This window comes from Alternaria novae-zelandiae (assembly GCF_023758075.1).
Source record: "Alternaria novae-zelandiae strain BMP 2774 chromosome Unknown scaffold_3, whole genome shotgun sequence".
Taxonomy (NCBI): Eukaryota; Fungi; Ascomycota; class Dothideomycetes; order Pleosporales; family Pleosporaceae; genus Alternaria; species Alternaria novae-zelandiae.
Genome location: NW_026056963.1, coordinates 1,275,854 through 1,294,230, shown reverse-complemented (window position 1 = coordinate 1,294,230; position 18,377 = coordinate 1,275,854). Strand labels below are relative to the sequence as shown.

Here is an 18,377-nt window from a genome sequence, read left to right as displayed (position 1 = left end):
TGAGATGGACTCGACTGATGCTAAGACTCTTGCAAAGGCTTAATGCAATGTCTGATCTCCATTGGCAGCACTTAGGGGTTGACCACCTGAAATAATGAGCTTCCAAAGGGTCGTGCACCATTGCAGCAAGCTTGCAGCGCCTCAATGCTTGTTGTGAAGCGATCCTGGAATCTCATGATGATCCTCGCAGACCATAACAACCCTTTGCCTCGACCAACAACAGACCGCCAGCTGCAACTCCTCAATGTCGAAGAAGAATCACTGCGGCGCTGCTGCGGAGCTCCTATTGAGAAACAAGGCTTTCACAATGCGAGGCGCTGCGAGATCATGTTCCTGTCCTTTGCCGCCTCTATGGCCATGGTGTTGAGCCTGGCGCTGGCTTTGGTCTCCTCCGCGGCCTCAACACCATCTCCAGACCACCACGATCACCGCCACCAGCACCACCAAACCGACAACGGCAGAGCTACTGACCACCGCAGAAAAGCTCTTATGATGCTGGAGCAGGTCTCAACAGCCTTGCTCTCGCTGACTTCGAGACTGACCAGGCTTCTGGAAGCGCTCCCTTAACAGCGGACCTCTTGTGACAGCAGTACTATCGCACGACGGGCGCGCCTAGACAGCAACACCATCGAGCAGCCTTTGCGCAACATGGCCTCCTTCCTCGCGAGCCGCATGACCCCTGGAGCCTTGCCATCGAAGCGGAGGTCTCTGCTCGACGACTTTATCGCATCCCCGAAGGCATCCCCGCAGCGCCCGACAACTGTCTATACCGGCGGCGACGACAGGATAACGCAATGAAGTGGATTGACGGAGACCTTCAGGCAATCCGCAGAGAGGAACGTGTGGGTATGAGGCGGCCGCCTTTACCTCCCCTCGGGGGCTGCGCCTGGAAACATCCTGAGAGCAACGAGCGGGCATCAAGCGATGCAGGAACAGCAAGCTCGGGAACCATCTTCTCTGCTTCTGCGGCAGTGCTTAGAGACTCAGACGATTGTCCTTCTCCTCATATCGCAGCGCCTCTCCGAGCAAGAAACACCCGAAGCCCGAGTCGCCAGTAGCGCCCCACCAGCATGTCTGCACGGACAACGAAGCAGCGCCTTGAACAATGAATCATCAAAGACCTTGCAATGCAATGGACTTTCGCCTTCGCAGCTCATCGAAGGGAGCCAGACTACACGACAGACCCTCGACCGATCGGCTCTGACGAAGCGACATGGCTACAATGACCACAATGTTGAGTCTTAACATTGAGACATAAACCGGTTGAGGAATACAGAACGCTGAGATGGTCTCGAGGACATCGCCCGTGAACGACTGGGACGAGGGTAGACGGCCAAGCCAAGCTCCCGAGGATACCGGCCATCTATCTGCTCTGACCTGGACGGAATACACAAGCGATGGCGACGGCGACGGCGACGGCGGATGCTAAGCATGACTGGCGACGGACCGAATGATTCCGAGTACAAGATACCCTCAGCCCGCGGCGACACACCTCCACTTCGAGCTTGGGCAGCGTCGCGCTGCCTGCCTTTGAACATCACCCAGGCGTACAAGGTTGGGCAAATCTGAGTGAACTCGACACAACCAGCCTCGATAAAAGGCAACACGATGGAGACTTCGTTGAAGTTTGTCGCTGATGTTTGCTCTATCCTCCGGGGATGCGTTACAGCAGAACTGGGCGCAATTCCATACTGGGCTTGAGAATGAAGGCCGCTGTCGGTCGGCCTGTCCTGGAACATTTCGCTGTCGGCCCAACGTCCCCTTGACGTTGATGGCCCGTCTTCATCCATCTCTTGCTTGACATGGTATCTCTGGCGACAGATAGAAGGACATTACTTCACACTCATCTATCATCCATGACGAAGATTGTCAACTCCTGTATGCCTTGGGGACGATCTCCTTGCATGGACGCACTAGACCTCGCAAGTACCCTCGCTGGCTCTTGAGAGTGGGAAGACCGTTGTTATGCATGGCTGTGGACGTTCATGACCGGGAAGGCACACATGCTTTATTGGCCATCTCGTCGACGACGAGATCCAGACACCAACTGTCATCGTCGGAAGGTTAAAAGCCCTATCATCGAGACCAAGAAGGCGAACAATCCTCTCAGCTGATCAGTAGACGGGGCGATCCGACATTCCTGGATACCGGCGCTGAGAGAAGTTTGCAACCTTGGCGGACGTGCCATGCTGCTGTTGTACATGGCCAGTCCGATCAGATCGACCAGAAGCCCGACACAACGCCAGACGTTGTTGCTAGCCTCAGCAGTCAAGCAGGTGAATGCTTGTTCTTGCAATGCCCGGGGTTTGAGACATCCTCCTAGTGTTCTTGCTGCTAGCCTCCTACTCGGACCTTGGCTCATCAACATCAAAACCCTGGGTCTACCGTGGCCGTCCGGAGGTATCTTGTCGTCGTTAGTCGCGGCAATGCCGTTCGCGCGCTCTCTTGGCCGGCGGTCACAGCATTCAACCTCCGCTGCGGTACCGAGTAGAACAAGGGGACCTGTCGTATTGGGTGAGTGTCGATGCTCGATCCACGCAGTCTTGACGGCGGGCGCAGATCATAGATCGTACCGCCAGCTTCCCACTAAGGCACTGCGAGCTTCAGGTGTATCCCGACCCCTTGTGGTAGTAGTGGATGCCGTCTTTGCAAGGGAGTGGGAGTTGTCGCGGCGCATGCGGCAGGCCTGGCTGAAGACGCGGTACATACATCGTGCTGAAGTCGCAAGTAAAAGCCGACCAGCGCTGAGTTTGCCCGCCTTGCCACCGTGTCGTGGTAAAGGTCAACCGTGATCCCAAGTGAGGGGTGTACATCGGAAGTGGGCTTTTCGCCGTGTCGTCGGCCGTCCGCCCTGGAGGCAGACGCTCCGCTTGAGGGGCTGCGAATTGCCCGACCGTCGAGATCGATATCAGCGTCGTCATCTGTTGTCGATGCGATGAAGATCCAGTCGCAAGCTGGTGTTGCGATCGATAGGCGGGGTGTGTAAGCTGTTCTGCTCGTCGTGGTAGCGGGGAGGTAGAGATGACGACGGTATCGCGGCTGCATGTCAGACTCACGAGAGCATTCTGGTCGCAAGTAAAGGGAAGCTGCCATCATGGGCGGTCGCCGCAAACTAGCTCTCTCGACCTGGATCGCTCTGTTGGTGTCGCTGGTCGTGTCATGAGTGCGGAGGTGCCTCCGGAGCTCTGTCCGCCGCCGCCATCGATGCCGCGGCTTCCTGCTGGTGCTGCAAATGGACTGGAGAGCTCTTCAATGTCCAAGTCGCCTTTTCCAGGCCTCCTCTGCCTTGTATGATCGTCGTGGCGTTGGCGTGGAGAGTGTAGAGTCCTGTGTCTGCGGCGGGCATCCGAACGAAGCTGCGGCGGCCTAAGGAGGGGCGGGAAGTTGCTACCTCGAGCATCAAATCGACGATGTCGTGAAGGCGTATCGGTAGATTGCCGACTGCTTGTAGACGATGCTGTCGCTGCCGTGAAAGCGGTGGTGTGGATGTCGTTGGTGGGGGAGAAGTTGCGGCGGCGATGAGGGAAGCCACGAAGCTGTCATTTAGCGGCGCCGCGAACATCGATGCGGATGAGCGAGCACTGCAAGACAGCGAGACACACTGGCTGCATGCATAGCAGAGGGCCAACGCGTGTCTCATGAGAGCGCGATGAGCAAGACGGCGGCGGACGAGCGAGGAGGGAGCAGAGTCGCCCTTGCTCACCCCCGAGAAGGCCGTACTATGAGCATACGCTTGATGCATCTATAATCATCAGCGGCCAAACGTGGGCACTTCGCTCGCTTGCATGCTGCTGCTGCTGTGAGCGAAAGAACTGCTTGCGTGCAGTCTCCGTGTCGCCGGAAGACGTGGCAGCCTTGAATGTCTTCAGGAGGCGCGTGTGCATCTTCACCGCGAGCTGCAACACCGCGACGAGAGTTCTCAAGCCTCAAACAGATGGATTTTGATGCGATAATGATGGAAATGCCATCTCCAAGGCATGCAACGACGTCGAAAATGCACTGACGTAAACTTCGCCCTTCCCCGTTGAGGCATGGCTTCCGACATGATTCGCGCGCCATTTCGAACTTCATCCCATCTTTCTTCCTCCATCCTCATGGATTGCCATCAGCAGCAGCGGCACGACAAACCAACTCAAGGACTCAGCATCTTTTCTGAATCGCATCCTCTGGTCACCATGATGTTGCTCGTAAGGAGATTGCCACGCACGGTCCGCGCACATGGGATTTCGACCTCCAGCCCACCAAGCCCTTCACCACAACAATGCCCTGGATATATAAGTCTACTATTTTCCAGCTACTTCGCCTTCGGGCATCTGGCATTTTGTAACGATACAGAGAAGCTTAGCATGGCCCCTGCACTAAGGATGACACGCTCAAAGCAAAGAGAAGAAACCATTTTTTTGCAGTTTTTTTAGGCTCAAGAGTTCGATACCAGCGACCGACCTTTACGATCGCCGGACGTATTGCAAGTTTCTCTTTTTGGCAACGTGGCGACGCTGGTGTGCAAGTAGCGGTGCACTGCCGACTCATTTTCTGCCAAAGTCTAGACGATTCTCCAAGCACCTAAGGCCAACCCATTGGCATCGTAGAGCGGCCATTTCTCGCTGATATGGTACAGCTTGGATTCTACGATATGATATTGGCAGTCTTGTGTCAGAGCGTATAGCAGTCTCACGTGCTTCATGCATGTACAAGAGGCTCAATCCTATTGGACTCAGGAGCTGAGGAGCTGTCATGTGTCTTCACACCAAGAGCCGACAGTCACAGTACGCGTCGTAGGTGCTTGGAGAGCTTGAGAAGACACTGGATATACATCTCTGCTGCTACGTATGCGGCAAGCTCCCCGGCCCCTAGTCCTGTTGTTATGTTGTTGTTGCTGCCCGAGGATATGTATGACGTGGTGGTCCCAGCGCGCACAAGGCCTTTGTTTGTATGCAATTTCTCGCCTTTCCCCAACGATAGCTTTGACCGCACACTCACATCCCCGCGCTCCCCAAAAATTCAGACTGTACAGACCTGCCACCACATCTTCTCATCTTTTCATACCACACACACAGTCAGCGTCTATCAGCAAGTCGCAAGTCATACACAATGTCACAAGCATCCTCCCTCCTTCCGCCCTGGGCAAGCCGCGAGTACTGGTTCCCGTCAGAGGGCGCGCGCGATCACTTCGCTTCGCAGTATGGAGAGTTCATCATCAAGATGCTGAAGAGCGAAAACTGGGACGAGTTTGACAGCAGGGACGCGGTCGTCCGCATGGCTAAAGCGTACATCAAGGAGATGTATGAGGATCCATACTACGACGTTCCCGCCCCCAGGGTATACGACCCCGCGACCTTGACCGAAGCTCATTTCGTCTTCTGGGCACATACCTCGTCAGGGAGACAGGAGGTCGAGAAGTGGAGAGACCTCCGAGGAATCGTCTACAAGGCCTTCGCAGCTCCCCGTTTCCTCCGCGAAATCCTCTCCAGAGGTACTCGACTACACTCCGAGTGGTCGAGTGGAGGAGTCCGACTCACCGCCGCCCAGGATCTGGCAACAATAATGCTGCGATCTGAGACGGTCGTTTTCACGGAGAGGGACATTTCTGCCTGCATATGGCGGCGGGGCTCCCGATTCCATGAAAGACAGGTCAAGATCAACGAATATGTCTTCAAAGTACAACACAAGATCGACGAATATGTCTTGAAAGTACAAGACAATTTCGACCAGGACTTCCCTGTCACCGGGATGGATTTCTGTGGTGAAACACAATTCACCATGCGACCCGGACAGGAGAACAAGATCTTCGCCCCATGGTACGATCTTGGCCAGATCGGATACCACGACATCCCCGACTGGCCCGCAAATTCGAACATCGCTTCGCGATTGATGACCGATTTGCCCTCTGAGCTTATGCTCATCGTTCTTGAAAACCTCTTCAAGTTCGATCAAGACATCCACATTGTCTTCGACCACGACGTCGACCAATATATCTTCATTGTGGAGCGGGAGCAGCACCTGAAGGAGTTCCCGCAAGGGCTCCAGGGTGTAGCGATGCCAATGGGCAATTTCTGGAAGCTGCCATACTGTCACGAATTCTTCGCCTTTGGGGCGACTGGAGAGGCGAACCGCGCGATGATGATGGGCGTGTTCCACAGGAACAAGTTCATCGTACATGATGACTAGCCCTAGTCCGTGGGGACCTTCAAAGGTCAAACCGAAGGCGAGGGAGACGGTATAGGTATGCCGGGCGGATACGTGGGCTGGGGAGGGGGAGCGGTGTCGCTGTGGTGAGGATGGAGGACCTCCTGGGGGCTGTATGATAGTTTGAAATTTGACTTTTCGTGTACGCCTGACGTATACCACTCCACTACTTCTACATGATGTTGCTCATACGGGAACCCTCTGAGATACACCAGCCCAGTACTTGCACCTCTCCTCTAGCAGGGCGATGCCACCTTGTCGTAGCCCACTCGCAGTGACCAAGAATTGCTTTCCCTCTTCCACATTCGGTACGCCGGGTATGCTCGAATTCGTCACCTTGTGTGCATTCGGATCACCGGTCTGGATGAATGAACCCATGGCGCCCGCATATCCTTGGTAAGTCAGAGCATCTGTTTGCTGAATTGAACCGATCGTGTTCCACTGAAGAAGTCAGTACCCTGCATCAATGCGATGGAGGCAGTGTGAACTTACGTATTGCACATCACTCGCATGCTTAGCAGGCGAGATAGTATACTCAACCAACCACCCCTTCTTCGCTTTTTTCGAAAGCCAATACGATGGGCATGCCAGAACGAGGTCGCGGTACAACAAGCCAGCGCGGATGTAGGTCGAGTTCCAGCTAATCTCCTCCGCCGTACCCACCACCGGATATAACCTCTTCACCTCCTCCCGATCTTCCTCCGTGAACTCCGGCAGAAAACCCCTCAACCATCCATCAAACGACACCACCGAAGAATTGAACCCATCACTCCCCGTCGTCTCCTTCGCAAACCCAGGCGGAATAAAGTTCTCCCCCTCATGCAAATTATAACTCGCCAACACCATCTCCGCGTTAAGCCTCCCCTTCTCCACCACACTACTCAACTCCTCCTCCAGAAACCCATCATCAATCACCGGCCCGTACGTAAAAGAAGCAGTAGTATACTGCTGACTCGTGCTCAACCTCAACGCACTATCCCTCAATCTCTGCACATCCACCTCTTTCAAACACCTAATCTCATCTTCCACACCCGCACAGCCAACATCGCTCAGCGTCTGACTGTACAGGTCCTCCGCCCACGCGCTATCGTACCGGTACGTCTTAGGCCAAAACGGACTACTCGCAAGGGCTTTCGTGAATAATCCTTTTCCTCGATTCCCCGTCGCAATCGTCTGCGCAACTACACTGCCGCCGCCCGCCGACTGCCCCCAGATCGTGACGTTGCGTTTATCGCCGCCGAAATGATGGATGTACTTTTGTATCCACTTCAACGCAGCCTGCTGGTCCAGTAACCCGGGGTTGAGATCGACATCCGGATGTTCAGCTATTTTCGACCCTGGCAGGAAGCCGAAGACGTTGGTGCGGTAGTTGGAGTATACCACTATGTAGTCGTTGCTGCTGGAGACGTTGAGCACGGGGTAGCCTGAAGGCGGGATGCTGAAGCTCGCGCTGCCGCGGATGAAGCCGCCGCCGTAGAAGGTTAGGAGGACGGGTCGCAGGTCTTGCTTTCTTGTCCAGGGGCGTGAGTAGAGGCCGAGGTAGAGGCAGTCTTCTGAACCGTTTACTGTGCGCTGAGGGCACATGTCGAAGGCTTGGTCGGTGTCGTATGTGCCATTGGTGATGTAGAGCGGTGGTTGGGGTGCGCGGAATCGGTTTTCACCTGCTGTTGATGCTGCGAAGGGGATTTTGCGGTAGTATGTTAGGTTGTATTGGGAGGATGATGCGCCGCGGAAGGTTCCATAGTCGAGATGGACGATGGGGTTAGATGCATTTTGATGGGGATATTGCGTTGGTGATGCAGAAACGGGTGTACCGCTCGCCACGAAGGCGAGGATCACAGAAGCGACGGACAGTAACATCGCAATCAATGTCTTTTAGCGAAACTCACGATCCATAAACTGCGGTTGCAAGTACATATACAGAATTGGAGATACCAGTCTAATGCCATATTAGCCCCTTCTCCGCAAATTACAGCAACCCATTCCCGGCGCCCGGATTGCGGGGACGGCTAAAACCAGGATAGCATGGTATGAACGTCAACAACAGGCGTTCATGAGTCGCGACATTCGGTGTAATTTGCGCCGAGCCTTTGCTGGGGGAATGGGCTAGGCTCAGCTCTGGAAATGTTCCGTATGACGTCGATCATGAGTTTCTCCGGCTGATGCGACTAGAGCGGATATGGCATGGTAGACCTCGCGACACTCGAACAACATCATGTCCAAGAAGCAATGATCTAAAAGTATTGAAGAATGCATTTCCCAGCTGACGCTTAAGCTGTCTTACTCTCAACGCCATCGTAACCCATAAAGCTAAGTCGTAACATCGTAAGGTCAACCTCACAAGGCGCGCTACACCTACTTCCTCTCGCCCTTCCTTCCGGTCTTTTTCAACCTTGCAGCAAGATCCATCATACCGTCCGCCCAGACAGACATTTCCCTTTCTTCTTTGATCTCGTTCCCACAGAAGTCGCGCAAGAACGCGCCCATCTTCTCCTCGCCGTATTTCTCACCGTAAACAACCTCCGCTCGCATATTGACGTCGGTCTCAATGCCCTCCTTGCCTAGACTAACACCGACTTCAAAGGTAGCCTTGACCTTTGTTTGAAGAGTCGGCAATAACATGTTCGCAGAGATTGCCATGCGCTCGTCCGAGAGGATGAACTCTTCGGTGATGTAGCTATGCTCAAGCCAGCGAACACCCTCTGCGACTGCAACAGCGGTGGCCCAGCCATTCTTGACAAGGGAAAGAAGCGAGGAAATTCGGGTCTGCGATTGAGGGATCCCATGAAGATGCGCGCGGATGAGCTGGAGGAAGAAGCGCTTGCTTGTCGTCAACGCACGAGGATGTGGTGTTGCTGAATCACCGATGTAGGCAAGCGAGATGGATCCGTTGGGTGTGTTGGAGCCGGTGGCGAAGGCAGAAGGTACGAAGTAAAGTTCGAGGTCGTTCATGTGTGTCATGGTGATGCTGTTCGAGGAAGCGGACGTTATGCTCCATCCGTGGGCTTGTTCAAGGGCAGTGAGTTTGGCTAGTGTGCTGTTAGTGTAATTCGCGTTCAGAGAACGAGCATTACATACCTCTCAGACTGCTGACCTCGCTTGTAGACCAGCCGCGGCACTCCTCTCGTACACGTTCCGCTGCTTTGATCTCTTGGATGCATTCGACTTTGCGGTCCTTAGCTGCCTCGATGCTTGTTTCCTTGTCGGCAAGCTCTTGTTGCAGCTGGGCAAGAAGCAGCTTCTTCTCTTCCAACTCGGCATCAGTAGCAGTAAGCTTCTCTCTCGTCTGCTCGAGTTCTTCCCGGTCACAGCTGTTGAGTTCATCATGACGCTGCTGCAGTTGCTTACACTCAGTGGACAGACGTTCCTTCTTCTCAACCAGAGGAGGTAATGTCTCGTCAAGAAGGCGCTCCTGTTTGATCAGTGTGGATTCGTCGTGGTTGAAACCGTCCATGGTATGAAGAAGGCCAGCTTTGAGATCGTGTAGCAGCGTGCTTCGCCATGTATACCACTCTCCACGGGCCTCGAGGCGCGCATTTGTCTTGAGGTTCTTGAACTGATTGTCCATGACAGCGCGCTGATCCGGGGGTGCAGTGAGGTACTCGCTGAACAGCAGTGGGTTCTCTTCTAGTACGTTGGCCTCCATTGTACGGACGAAGTGGCGACCGTCCGAGATGTACTTCTTCATCTCGTGGCATGCATGCTGATACAGTTCGTACTCAGGCAAGGTGCACGCTCCAGCCACAACGTAGCGATCTAAAGATTCCTCCTTTTCCTCTACTTCCACATCGTGGAAAGCGGAAGGAGCAGCAGTATGACGTCGCTTGGTCGTACTAAGATCCATGAAGCGGATCTTGGTCATATCGAGGAAGTCTTGTAACGAGATTCGCTCAACATCCGACATATCTTCTGCCACACCAGCCTCGTCGTTGTTCTCCTCCTCTGGCTCTTCACCAAAAGCGACGCGCTTCATTGGGCTCATGCTTTGCCTGAGGTTCCCCTTCTTGGGTGTCGGTGTCGGCTGCTTCGGCGTTGGCTGCTTTTGAGGAGTCTGTGACTTCTTCGGCGTCATCCCTTTCTTCACTGGGGACATTAATGTCTGTTTTCGCGGCGTAGATAACAGCTTGATGCTATTGCTCAGAAGTGCAGTGCTCTTGAGAGTAGGCTCCTGACGTGGTGCATTCAGAGGACTGAATTGAACTGCAGACAAGGACGAACGACGTCGGTCAAGTATTGTAGCTGCAATCGGGTCCTCAGGAATCATCATGGGTGTCCTTTGCGGCGTAGGGTTTGAAGGAGTCGCGACAGCTTCCTTCTCTTTGGTCGCACTCAGCGGAGTCCGGCGCACAAACGGCGAGGGCTCAACCTCCTCAATATCCTTCTGCCTGACAATCTCCGGCGTACCAGGGTCCAGGGTGGGATAGGCCACATCGCCTGTCGTACTGGGCGTAATGTTTTGCAGAACCTGAGGCGCTGATTCGGCCTCGGCCCTCAGAATGGAGCTCGTTCTTCGTCCAGGCGACTTCTTCGGAGACTTTCGCGGTGTCGGTGTTTTCGTTGCCGAAGCGGGAGTGTCATCTACGGGTGTTTGTGGTGTCGTTGATGAGCTGCCGGCACGCCTAATACCAGGTCCAACAATTTTGGTGAACTCCATGGAAAGGTCTTCGTCTTCCACCTCATCTTCCTGGTCTTCTTGTGCTTGTTGTTTGCCATTCTTAATGCTGCCCACTGCCAGCGTGAAGTCCATCGTCGCATCATCAACGACGCTTCCAACACTAGCACGTCGAGCTGGCTCCGGCTGTGGCGCTTTCTTAATCGCTCCAATTGCCATTGTGAGGTCCATAGTCGCGTCTTCTTCGCCGTGCTCTTCGGATTGTCGACGCTGTCGCAAACTTGTACGCCGGCTTGCAGTGCGCTTTGCAGGGCTGCCTTGGTTTTCATCGAGCAATGAAACCCTCCTCTTAAGACTCTTCCTCCTGTTTGCTGGTTTGTAAGATGCCGCCATCGCCTGTATGCTTCCAAGTGGCATAGTAAGGTCCATAGTCATGTCATCGTCGTCGACGTCAGAGCTCGCTGCGTCTGAGCGTTGTTGTTGCTGCTGCTCCGACTGCTTTTGTTGTGGTGGTGGGGGTACGATGCGGCCTACTGCGCGCGTGATGTCCATACTCATGTCGTCGTCCTCGCCGGCTACGGTGCGTGCTGGGGAGAAAAGAGGGCTTGCATTCTCCTTGTCATATTGTGCGACGAAGCTCTTCTTTGCCCAGGGCTTGAAAGATGCAGTAACTTCGTCTTGGGCGATCTCCATGCTCATGTCTCCGTCATCGTCGTCGAAATCCAGCTTCTGAGTGCCTGCCAAGTTTGCAGCCTCGCGCAGCGCAGCATCCAGTCGAGCGCTGCTCTGCGATGAGTCCTCAACATCGGGTGAAGCTCCTAGACTTTCTGTGGCATCGTCGATATCCATATCCTCAGAGTCGCTGCTCCCGTCATCGTTTCCACCGGGCGAAGCATTGTCTCCGCTGAGCGGGCTTGAGGAGTAAACATCGTCAGGATTGTTGAAGTTCATCGGCGGTATGCCCGAACTCCGGCGGTTCTTCTTTTGATGTTGCGCGCGTTGGCTCTCAGGTGACGAACTGGGCTCTGGTTGAGGCTCTTCGGCTTGTTCTGGTGGTGTAGACGGTGGCTCGGCGGGGTCCGATGGAGGGGCAGGCGATGCCGGTGTGGATGCTTGGGAGACGTTCGAGGCTCTGCGTGTGGCCTCCGATGACGCGGACGAGGTGGTCGCATCGCGCATGTACTCGACTACGTCCCATGTGTGTAGAGTGGCTTCCGGGGCGAAAGACACGCGTCGCCTTGCTAAACAATTGTTAGTCAAGCCTATGGGTCGATTTCACGCCTGAAACACGTACCCAGCGACTTGCGGCGCGCTTCGCGCCGCTTCTTCTCATCTTCATCGTTCGAGGCTAGAATGGACTTGACGGCGGGGATAAACGCAGACTATTTGGTCAGCATTCACTTATACAATCGCGTGTACGAAGCATACCTTTCTGCGGTTTCCAAAACTCTCCTTCAGCGGAGGCGCCTCCAATTCCCCCAGACCTCCAGGGCCGATACTCTTACTACGCGTCTTTTTCTTTGGTGATAATGCTGCTTTCTTCAGAGGCTGCGTCGACGCCTTGAACGAGCCATTCGCGATAAGGCCGTCGGCGATATTCTCTTTGCCTGCTTGCGCCATGGTGGAGTCGCGATTTGGTGTGTGGTGGTGGTGTTCGGGATGACAGCACTCATGTAAACATGGAAGGCGCCAACCCAAACAATGGGGTAGAAGGGCCCGTGCGCATTCGCCTGGTCTTGTGACAGCGCTCCCCGCGTCGTGCATGGCATTAAGAGTTGCACGTTCGCGGCCGTTTCTAGTCTATTGTCTATTGCGAGTCTACCTAAACGCCTCGCTCCTGTGTAGAAATCAACGCTCTCAAGACCTCTGAATATGTCCGCCTTCAACATTAGAACGGCACATCCATATCCTCAACACTCTCCTCTTCCTTCTTTCCACCACCTTGCTGTTCGTGCAAAACTTCTTTGATAAACCCAATCAACGCATTGACACTAGCTTTCTGCGTGCTTGGAAGGAAGTGACCCCCAGGGTGATAAACAACATACTTCTCCTCGCTGTGTTCGCAAGCCTGGACCAATGCCAGACTGCGCGCCTCCTCAACCACGACGTCCTGCGTACCCAAGAAATGCAGCATCGGTGTCTTGATCTTAGGCTCATAGAACGCGTGATAAGGGTTCTTCCCACGCGCTGCGAAGCCGCTATAGCTGACCGCAAACTTCAGCGGCGGATGTATTGTGCCCTCCATGTACCCGGTGTCCTCTTCGAAAGACTCTGGGAACCTCATACCGCCCTCAGGATACAGCTTCTCGAATGCGGCACGACGGCCTGGCTCGAGCAAACTCGCGACCATAGCTGCCGCTGCTCCACCTTGTGAGAATCCCACGACACCGTCAAAAGGACCTTGTTCTTTCAACACGCTTGCGATGCGCTCCAACCCTTGCTCCATGCCTTCGTATGTGTATGGTTCTCCTGTACCTTTCCTCCTCCACCACGCCCATGCATCGATTTCTTGCTCCTCTCCGTCCTTTGTATCTTTGCCCTCGCCATCTTTACTTGTGTTTCCCGCTAGGAACGATTCGTCGGCGGGTGTCAAACGAATCGGCGCAGTAGGGTACACGAGTTCGATGCCTTTGGGGAAGGCTTTTTGTAATGTCTTGCGCAGTGCGCCGGTCTTGGCTTGGAATAGTGATCCGGATTGCGTGTATCCGTGAAGCATCAATAGCTTTATCGGGCGATCTGGGGGCGGGGCGGCGGCCATGGTGCGCCAATGGGAGCGGACGCGGAAGTTGGCGAGCTTGTAAAGACGTGGGTCTGAGAGGGCGAGGAAGTGTTTGAAGCGCATGTACAGAATGCGCGTGGAAGATAGGGCGCGAAATTGATAAGGCAGCTTGTAGAAGGCGCGATGCTTACGAAGTTTTGGGTGTTGCCTCGGAATGATACCGATTCTCGGGATGCCGATTGCGTCATGGGCTAGCGGGAGAACACCTGCGCAACTACTCACGGCGCGAAGACACTTTGTGAGCTACTCAGGATAGATGCAGACATAAGTAGTCAGATGTACGTATACAATAGATTGACGATGATCGCAACTGCATCAGAGCAGAAAGCTCAATGGTCGCAAGGGCAGTGAGGAACAACAAGCCCTTTTATCTAGAGAAGTCGCACCTTCTCATACACTTATTCTTGCGTCTAGCTTTATATCTACACATACATCCTCAGTCAAAGTGGCTTGGAGAACGAGATGACCTAGACACACTATCGACCCCACTATCCTCCCCCGCATTCATGTACTTCCGGTACGGATTCGTAGATTTCGAAGTCCGCGAAGCCGCAGAAGACGGCGCTGCTGACCTTCTTGATGCTTCAGATCGAGGAACAAGGAATTTGCTGACATCGCCAATATCGGACTGATCGGCATCGGAGCCTGCCGAACTTGGGCTCTTCTTGCCTCGCGTCTCTGCATCTGTGTCGTCGCAGACAGTGGAGTTCTCGCCCGAGTACACGGACGGTGCAGAGTGCGCTGATGACGCATACGTGGCTGGATAGGCACTCAAAGGTATTTCGGGATCCTTGTCGAAATGCCATTGTAGCTGACGGTGGAGACGCCGATAGTTGTTTTCTCTCATGAGGAACGATCGTTCAATCAGTGTCTCGATGTCGTTCTACTACGCATTAGTTTCGGGTTTACAGTCGCGAGCTGCACAGGTCCTTACATATGTCAATCTACCGTCGAGAATATATAACCCCATATCGTTGGTCTGAAATTGGAAGCCAAGCTCGACCAGCGCGTACTGTTCCACAAGGGCTTTCTGAATAGTGATCGATTCTTTGCCTGATGCTGTCTCGGATGGGCAAAACTGCGGTTCGTAGTCAGGGTCAAAGAAGTATGTATGTATCGGTTGACTCCCTAAATAGTGAGTCTGACCTTTGCCTAGACAGTGTTAGTACATGGTCATCAAGCTTTAGTGACGCATCATTACCTGATATACGAGTGTATGGTGTCCTCCATCCGGCTTGCCTCATGGTCAGCAGAAGCTCGCTTCCTAGATTAAGCGCCGAGGACTCCCAAAAGATGGTACTCCTAACAATCTGGTCATCCGTGTTGTCGTAATTATATTGTATGAGTTGACTGGTGTGAAACGGATCGTCTTCAGCGTCTTCAAAGACAGATTCGATTCCAAACCCAGCGAGCGACTTCTGCAGTCTGTCCATCCTTTGAGAGCGTCTGTCGGCCTTGACAGGAAAGACGATCATCTGCTGAGACAGTGCGTTACTTTCTAACGTGCCTGTACTTCCTAATGAACTACGCGAAGCATGCATTGAGCCCATGGAGCTGCGAAAGCTGTCACGACGAGAAGTCCTTTGGGGGCGATCGCGATAGCTCTGCCTCGTGTCCAGGCGCGCGAAACTTTCCAAGAATGGGGCGGAAGAAGATGCCGCAAGCGGAGCTCGTTTGCTTGTGGCATATTCTGTTACATCCACGCTGCGATTACCTTCCGCTATGCGAGTCCGTCGTATGGTCTGATCGTTGTCTTGCTCTGAGCTCAATTGCTGCTCTTGTATTCCACGGATTAGCTCTTCGTAGCGTTCCACTTGCAATTTGTGGACTTCATCGCTTCGTTGTCTTTCCGCTATGACCATGGCGTCAGCTCTTTTCCGTGCTTTTTTCTCGGCTTCTAGCTTCTCGGTGTTGAGAGCTGCTTGGGCTACTTCCCTAGCCGACTGTGCCGCTGCGATCTCTTTCGCTGCCAGATCCCTCACTTCTTGAGCTTGTTCAGCTGCTCTTGCTTCAATAGCCTTCCTTTCCTCATCCCACTTAACTTCCATGCGCTTTTGTTCTGCCCTTTGAAGTGCTACGAGACTTTCGAGCTGCTTCATCTTCTCCTCATCTTTCTCGTGGACGTCCTGCATCTGCTTCATGTACACCTCAGTTGTTGCATTTGCCCGTTCTCTTTCGCTTTGTACTTCGCGCTCCTGTAAGATCTTCGCCAGTCTTGAGAACGGAGGGTCTTCATACCCGATGGAGGGTTCTGGGTTGCGCTTCTCAAGCAATTTCTCCAGCCGAGCGAGAAGCCCTTCCCCTCCAGCCTCATCCGATGGCGGTGGAGGGGGTGGAGGAGGAGGAGGCCCCATCATGAAAGGCATGGGTGGAGCTGGAGCTGGAGCTGGAGACGGCGGAGGGGATTCAACGACTGGCTGATGACCTGGGGGATGTTGTACGTATGGATTAGATGCATGTGCTTGTCTCGGCGGCTCGGAAGGTAGTGGCAAATGTGATGTCTCCCGTAACCCCGGATAGTATCCATAATCGACAGGGGGCTGAATATGACCAGGCCTGAAGGGATTCGAATACCCTGATCTGGGTTCCTTCTGAGGATCGTGAACGTTGACCCAGTCATGGTTTGGTGCACTGAAAGCTACATCCGTTTGATCACTTCGAATCGTGCGAACTCTCGATGAAGGTGGTCTGGATCCAGCCTCTGCGCGTGGCAGCTTCACGCCAGGTTTTCTTTCTTTAGATCCACGTCGACGTGGACGAGTGGTTGATGTTTTCCCAAATTTCACGTGTTGATCACCAGCCTTTCGCCTAGGCGACGGGGGATCGTTGTAGATTGGCGACGATCCGTATGCATAATAATCCTCTGTATTGCGGTCAGAGGTTCTTGCGCTCCTCGTACGGGCTTGTTGGGTGTTGCGGCGGAAGTTGTACGGAGGTGCATTAGCATCGAACGTGCTGTCTTCCTCAGCACTCTGGAATGCTTCGTCGTCGGACCCGACAGGCTCATTCTCCTGTTCCCACTCGTCCAAAGATACGTCATCATCCTTCTTTGCTTCCTCCACTTTTCTCAGGATGTCTTCCCTCCAGGTATCATCCTCAACTACACCCTCAACACCGTGTTGACGAGTTGAGCTGAGACTGATTTGATTGGGCGAAAGCGTAGTCCATGAGGAGAGTAGTCTGTTTACTACTAGATCGGGTTCTGTCTGTCTGCTCCACAAGATCATAGCCTTCTCATCTGGACTCGAAGGTCGTCTCTCAGGTAATGTGACCGGCTCAGAAGACGATGTGTGGCTACTTCTCGTGGCCGTCTCAACGCTTTCATCCACGACGGACGCTTGATGGAGTTGACGTCGTTGTGGGTATGGGGGTGGAGGACTCGTGTCGCCAGAGCTGAACACCATCTGAAAGAGCCAGGGCGCAGTGTCAGAAGAGGCGCTCTTCCATAGGTCTAATTCAGCCGAGGAGTGTGGTTCCGTGCCTGCCTCGAGCTTTTCATCTTCTTCTTGTGCACTCTCTACAACGTGCCTGCCCGCCTGAACAGCGCTTTCCACAATCCTACGGAACCGATTGAAACCTGGTCGGCCATGGCTTTGACCGTTTGAGTCGAAGTTGGCAGATCTGGTATTGTGAGTGACCGCAAAACTACGAAGACAACATCAATCATGCTTACGGCCGATTAGCCTCTTCCCTGGCGAGGCGGATGACACTTAGCTCCAGGACCAGTAGCGTCTTGATTCCCTCGATCTTCTTCAGAAGACCTTTCACTTTAATCTTGTTCGACAACCACTTGAGCCTTACGAGGCTTCGTCGTCGACTAATTAGTAATCGAATCTCCGCAGCGACCCCTTCGTATCTCGATATGATGGCGCGAGTATTTGCGAAGAATGCTGGCTTGCATAGATTCTGATGAGTACCAAGAATCTCTCCCAGAGTCTGCAGACTTCCTGCGAGTAGAGATATTTCATCCGCTAGTTTAATTGAGTATGTTATACGCTGATACTAGAGCAATCTGCCTACCGATATCCGCTATCTCTTTAGGTGCATTCTTAAGTGTCCCGACTACGCTGGAGAGAGCAAGCGAGAGTTGGGCTGCGCTTGCACCGATGGTGATCGCCGACGCGATGATGCTAATAGGATCCATTTGAACGTAGACAATGCGAACGACAGTTCAGCGGACGCGGGGAGCGATGCGCTGGCAATAGAAATCAGAGCACGTAGCCTTGTGGCTTACACAGCCTCTTTCATGCTCTTCTCCAGGTATTACATAGCCTCGCCGCTTTGCTGCAGGCTGACGACCATCCATTGGTTGTCGAGCCCGTGCAGGTTACACGGAAATGTGTTGACAGTTTCGAGCTGAACGTGTGGGGGCCATGCTGCATCTGCAAGCCGGGGGCAGCAATGCGGCTAGCACGGGTACGAGCGATGTCATATGGGTCTGGATCGAACAGTCGGACGTGCATGGCAAAATGGTGTGAAGCTCCGATCCGAGTTCAGGATTGCTCGAGATTTGGCTTGGTTATAGGGCTCTATGCCGAACGTTACCTACATGTTTGTGGCGTATTCATATCATGATGCATCCGAGGCATCGCGTATTGCAGCTGTTGTGCTACTCGGCATCGCCTCCAACTCGAAAGAGCTCCATGCCAGTCCGCTGATGCCTGGTCGGATGATTTCAAAAAAGCGACTCAAATCTTTGTTCCGTCTTGCAGTATCCGGTGAGGAGCGCGTATTAGTGCTGACTGAGTATTGTCGCTTATCAAGATGTCGTGAGGCTGAGAAGGAGACGGGACGAGTGTG

At 53.8% G+C, this 18,377-nt stretch overlaps 4 protein-coding genes across 4 annotated transcripts; 1 reads left to right on the top strand and 3 right to left on the bottom strand.

Moving 5' to 3' along the window:
* Positions 1 to 5,091: 5,091 nt before the first annotated feature.
* Positions 5,092 to 6,168, top strand: J4E88_002397 (uncharacterized protein; the record flags this gene model as incomplete). Its single annotated transcript, XM_049396062.1, has 1 exon — positions 5,092 to 6,168. One exon carries the CDS (start codon positions 5,092 to 5,094, stop codon positions 6,166 to 6,168), a length of 1,077 nt encoding a protein of 358 aa, XP_049258466.1.
* A 204-nt stretch (positions 6,169 to 6,372) lies between these two features.
* J4E88_002396 (uncharacterized protein) lies at positions 6,373 to 8,046 on the bottom strand (the record flags this gene model as incomplete). Its single annotated transcript, XM_049396061.1, has 2 exons — positions 6,373 to 6,627; positions 6,679 to 8,046. 2 exons carry the CDS (start codon positions 8,044 to 8,046, stop codon positions 6,373 to 6,375), a joined length of 1,623 nt encoding a protein of 540 aa, XP_049258465.1.
* Positions 8,047 to 8,541: 495 nt separating this feature from the next.
* Positions 8,542 to 12,418, bottom strand: J4E88_002395 (uncharacterized protein; the record flags this gene model as incomplete). Its single annotated transcript, XM_049396060.1, has 4 exons — positions 8,542 to 9,215; positions 9,265 to 12,039; positions 12,093 to 12,180; positions 12,227 to 12,418. The coding sequence occupies 4 exons, from the start codon at positions 12,416 to 12,418 to the stop codon at positions 8,542 to 8,544; spliced, it is 3,729 nt and encodes a 1,242-aa protein (XP_049258464.1).
* Positions 12,419 to 12,686: 268 nt separating this feature from the next.
* Positions 12,687 to 17,721, bottom strand: J4E88_002394 (uncharacterized protein; the record flags this gene model as incomplete). Its single annotated transcript, XM_049396059.1, has 7 exons — positions 12,687 to 13,783; positions 14,055 to 14,460; positions 14,512 to 14,729; positions 14,779 to 16,002; positions 16,375 to 17,168; positions 17,251 to 17,548; positions 17,598 to 17,721. 7 exons carry the CDS (start codon positions 17,719 to 17,721, stop codon positions 12,687 to 12,689), a joined length of 4,161 nt encoding a protein of 1,386 aa, XP_049258463.1.
* Positions 17,722 to 18,377: the final 656 nt, after the last annotated feature.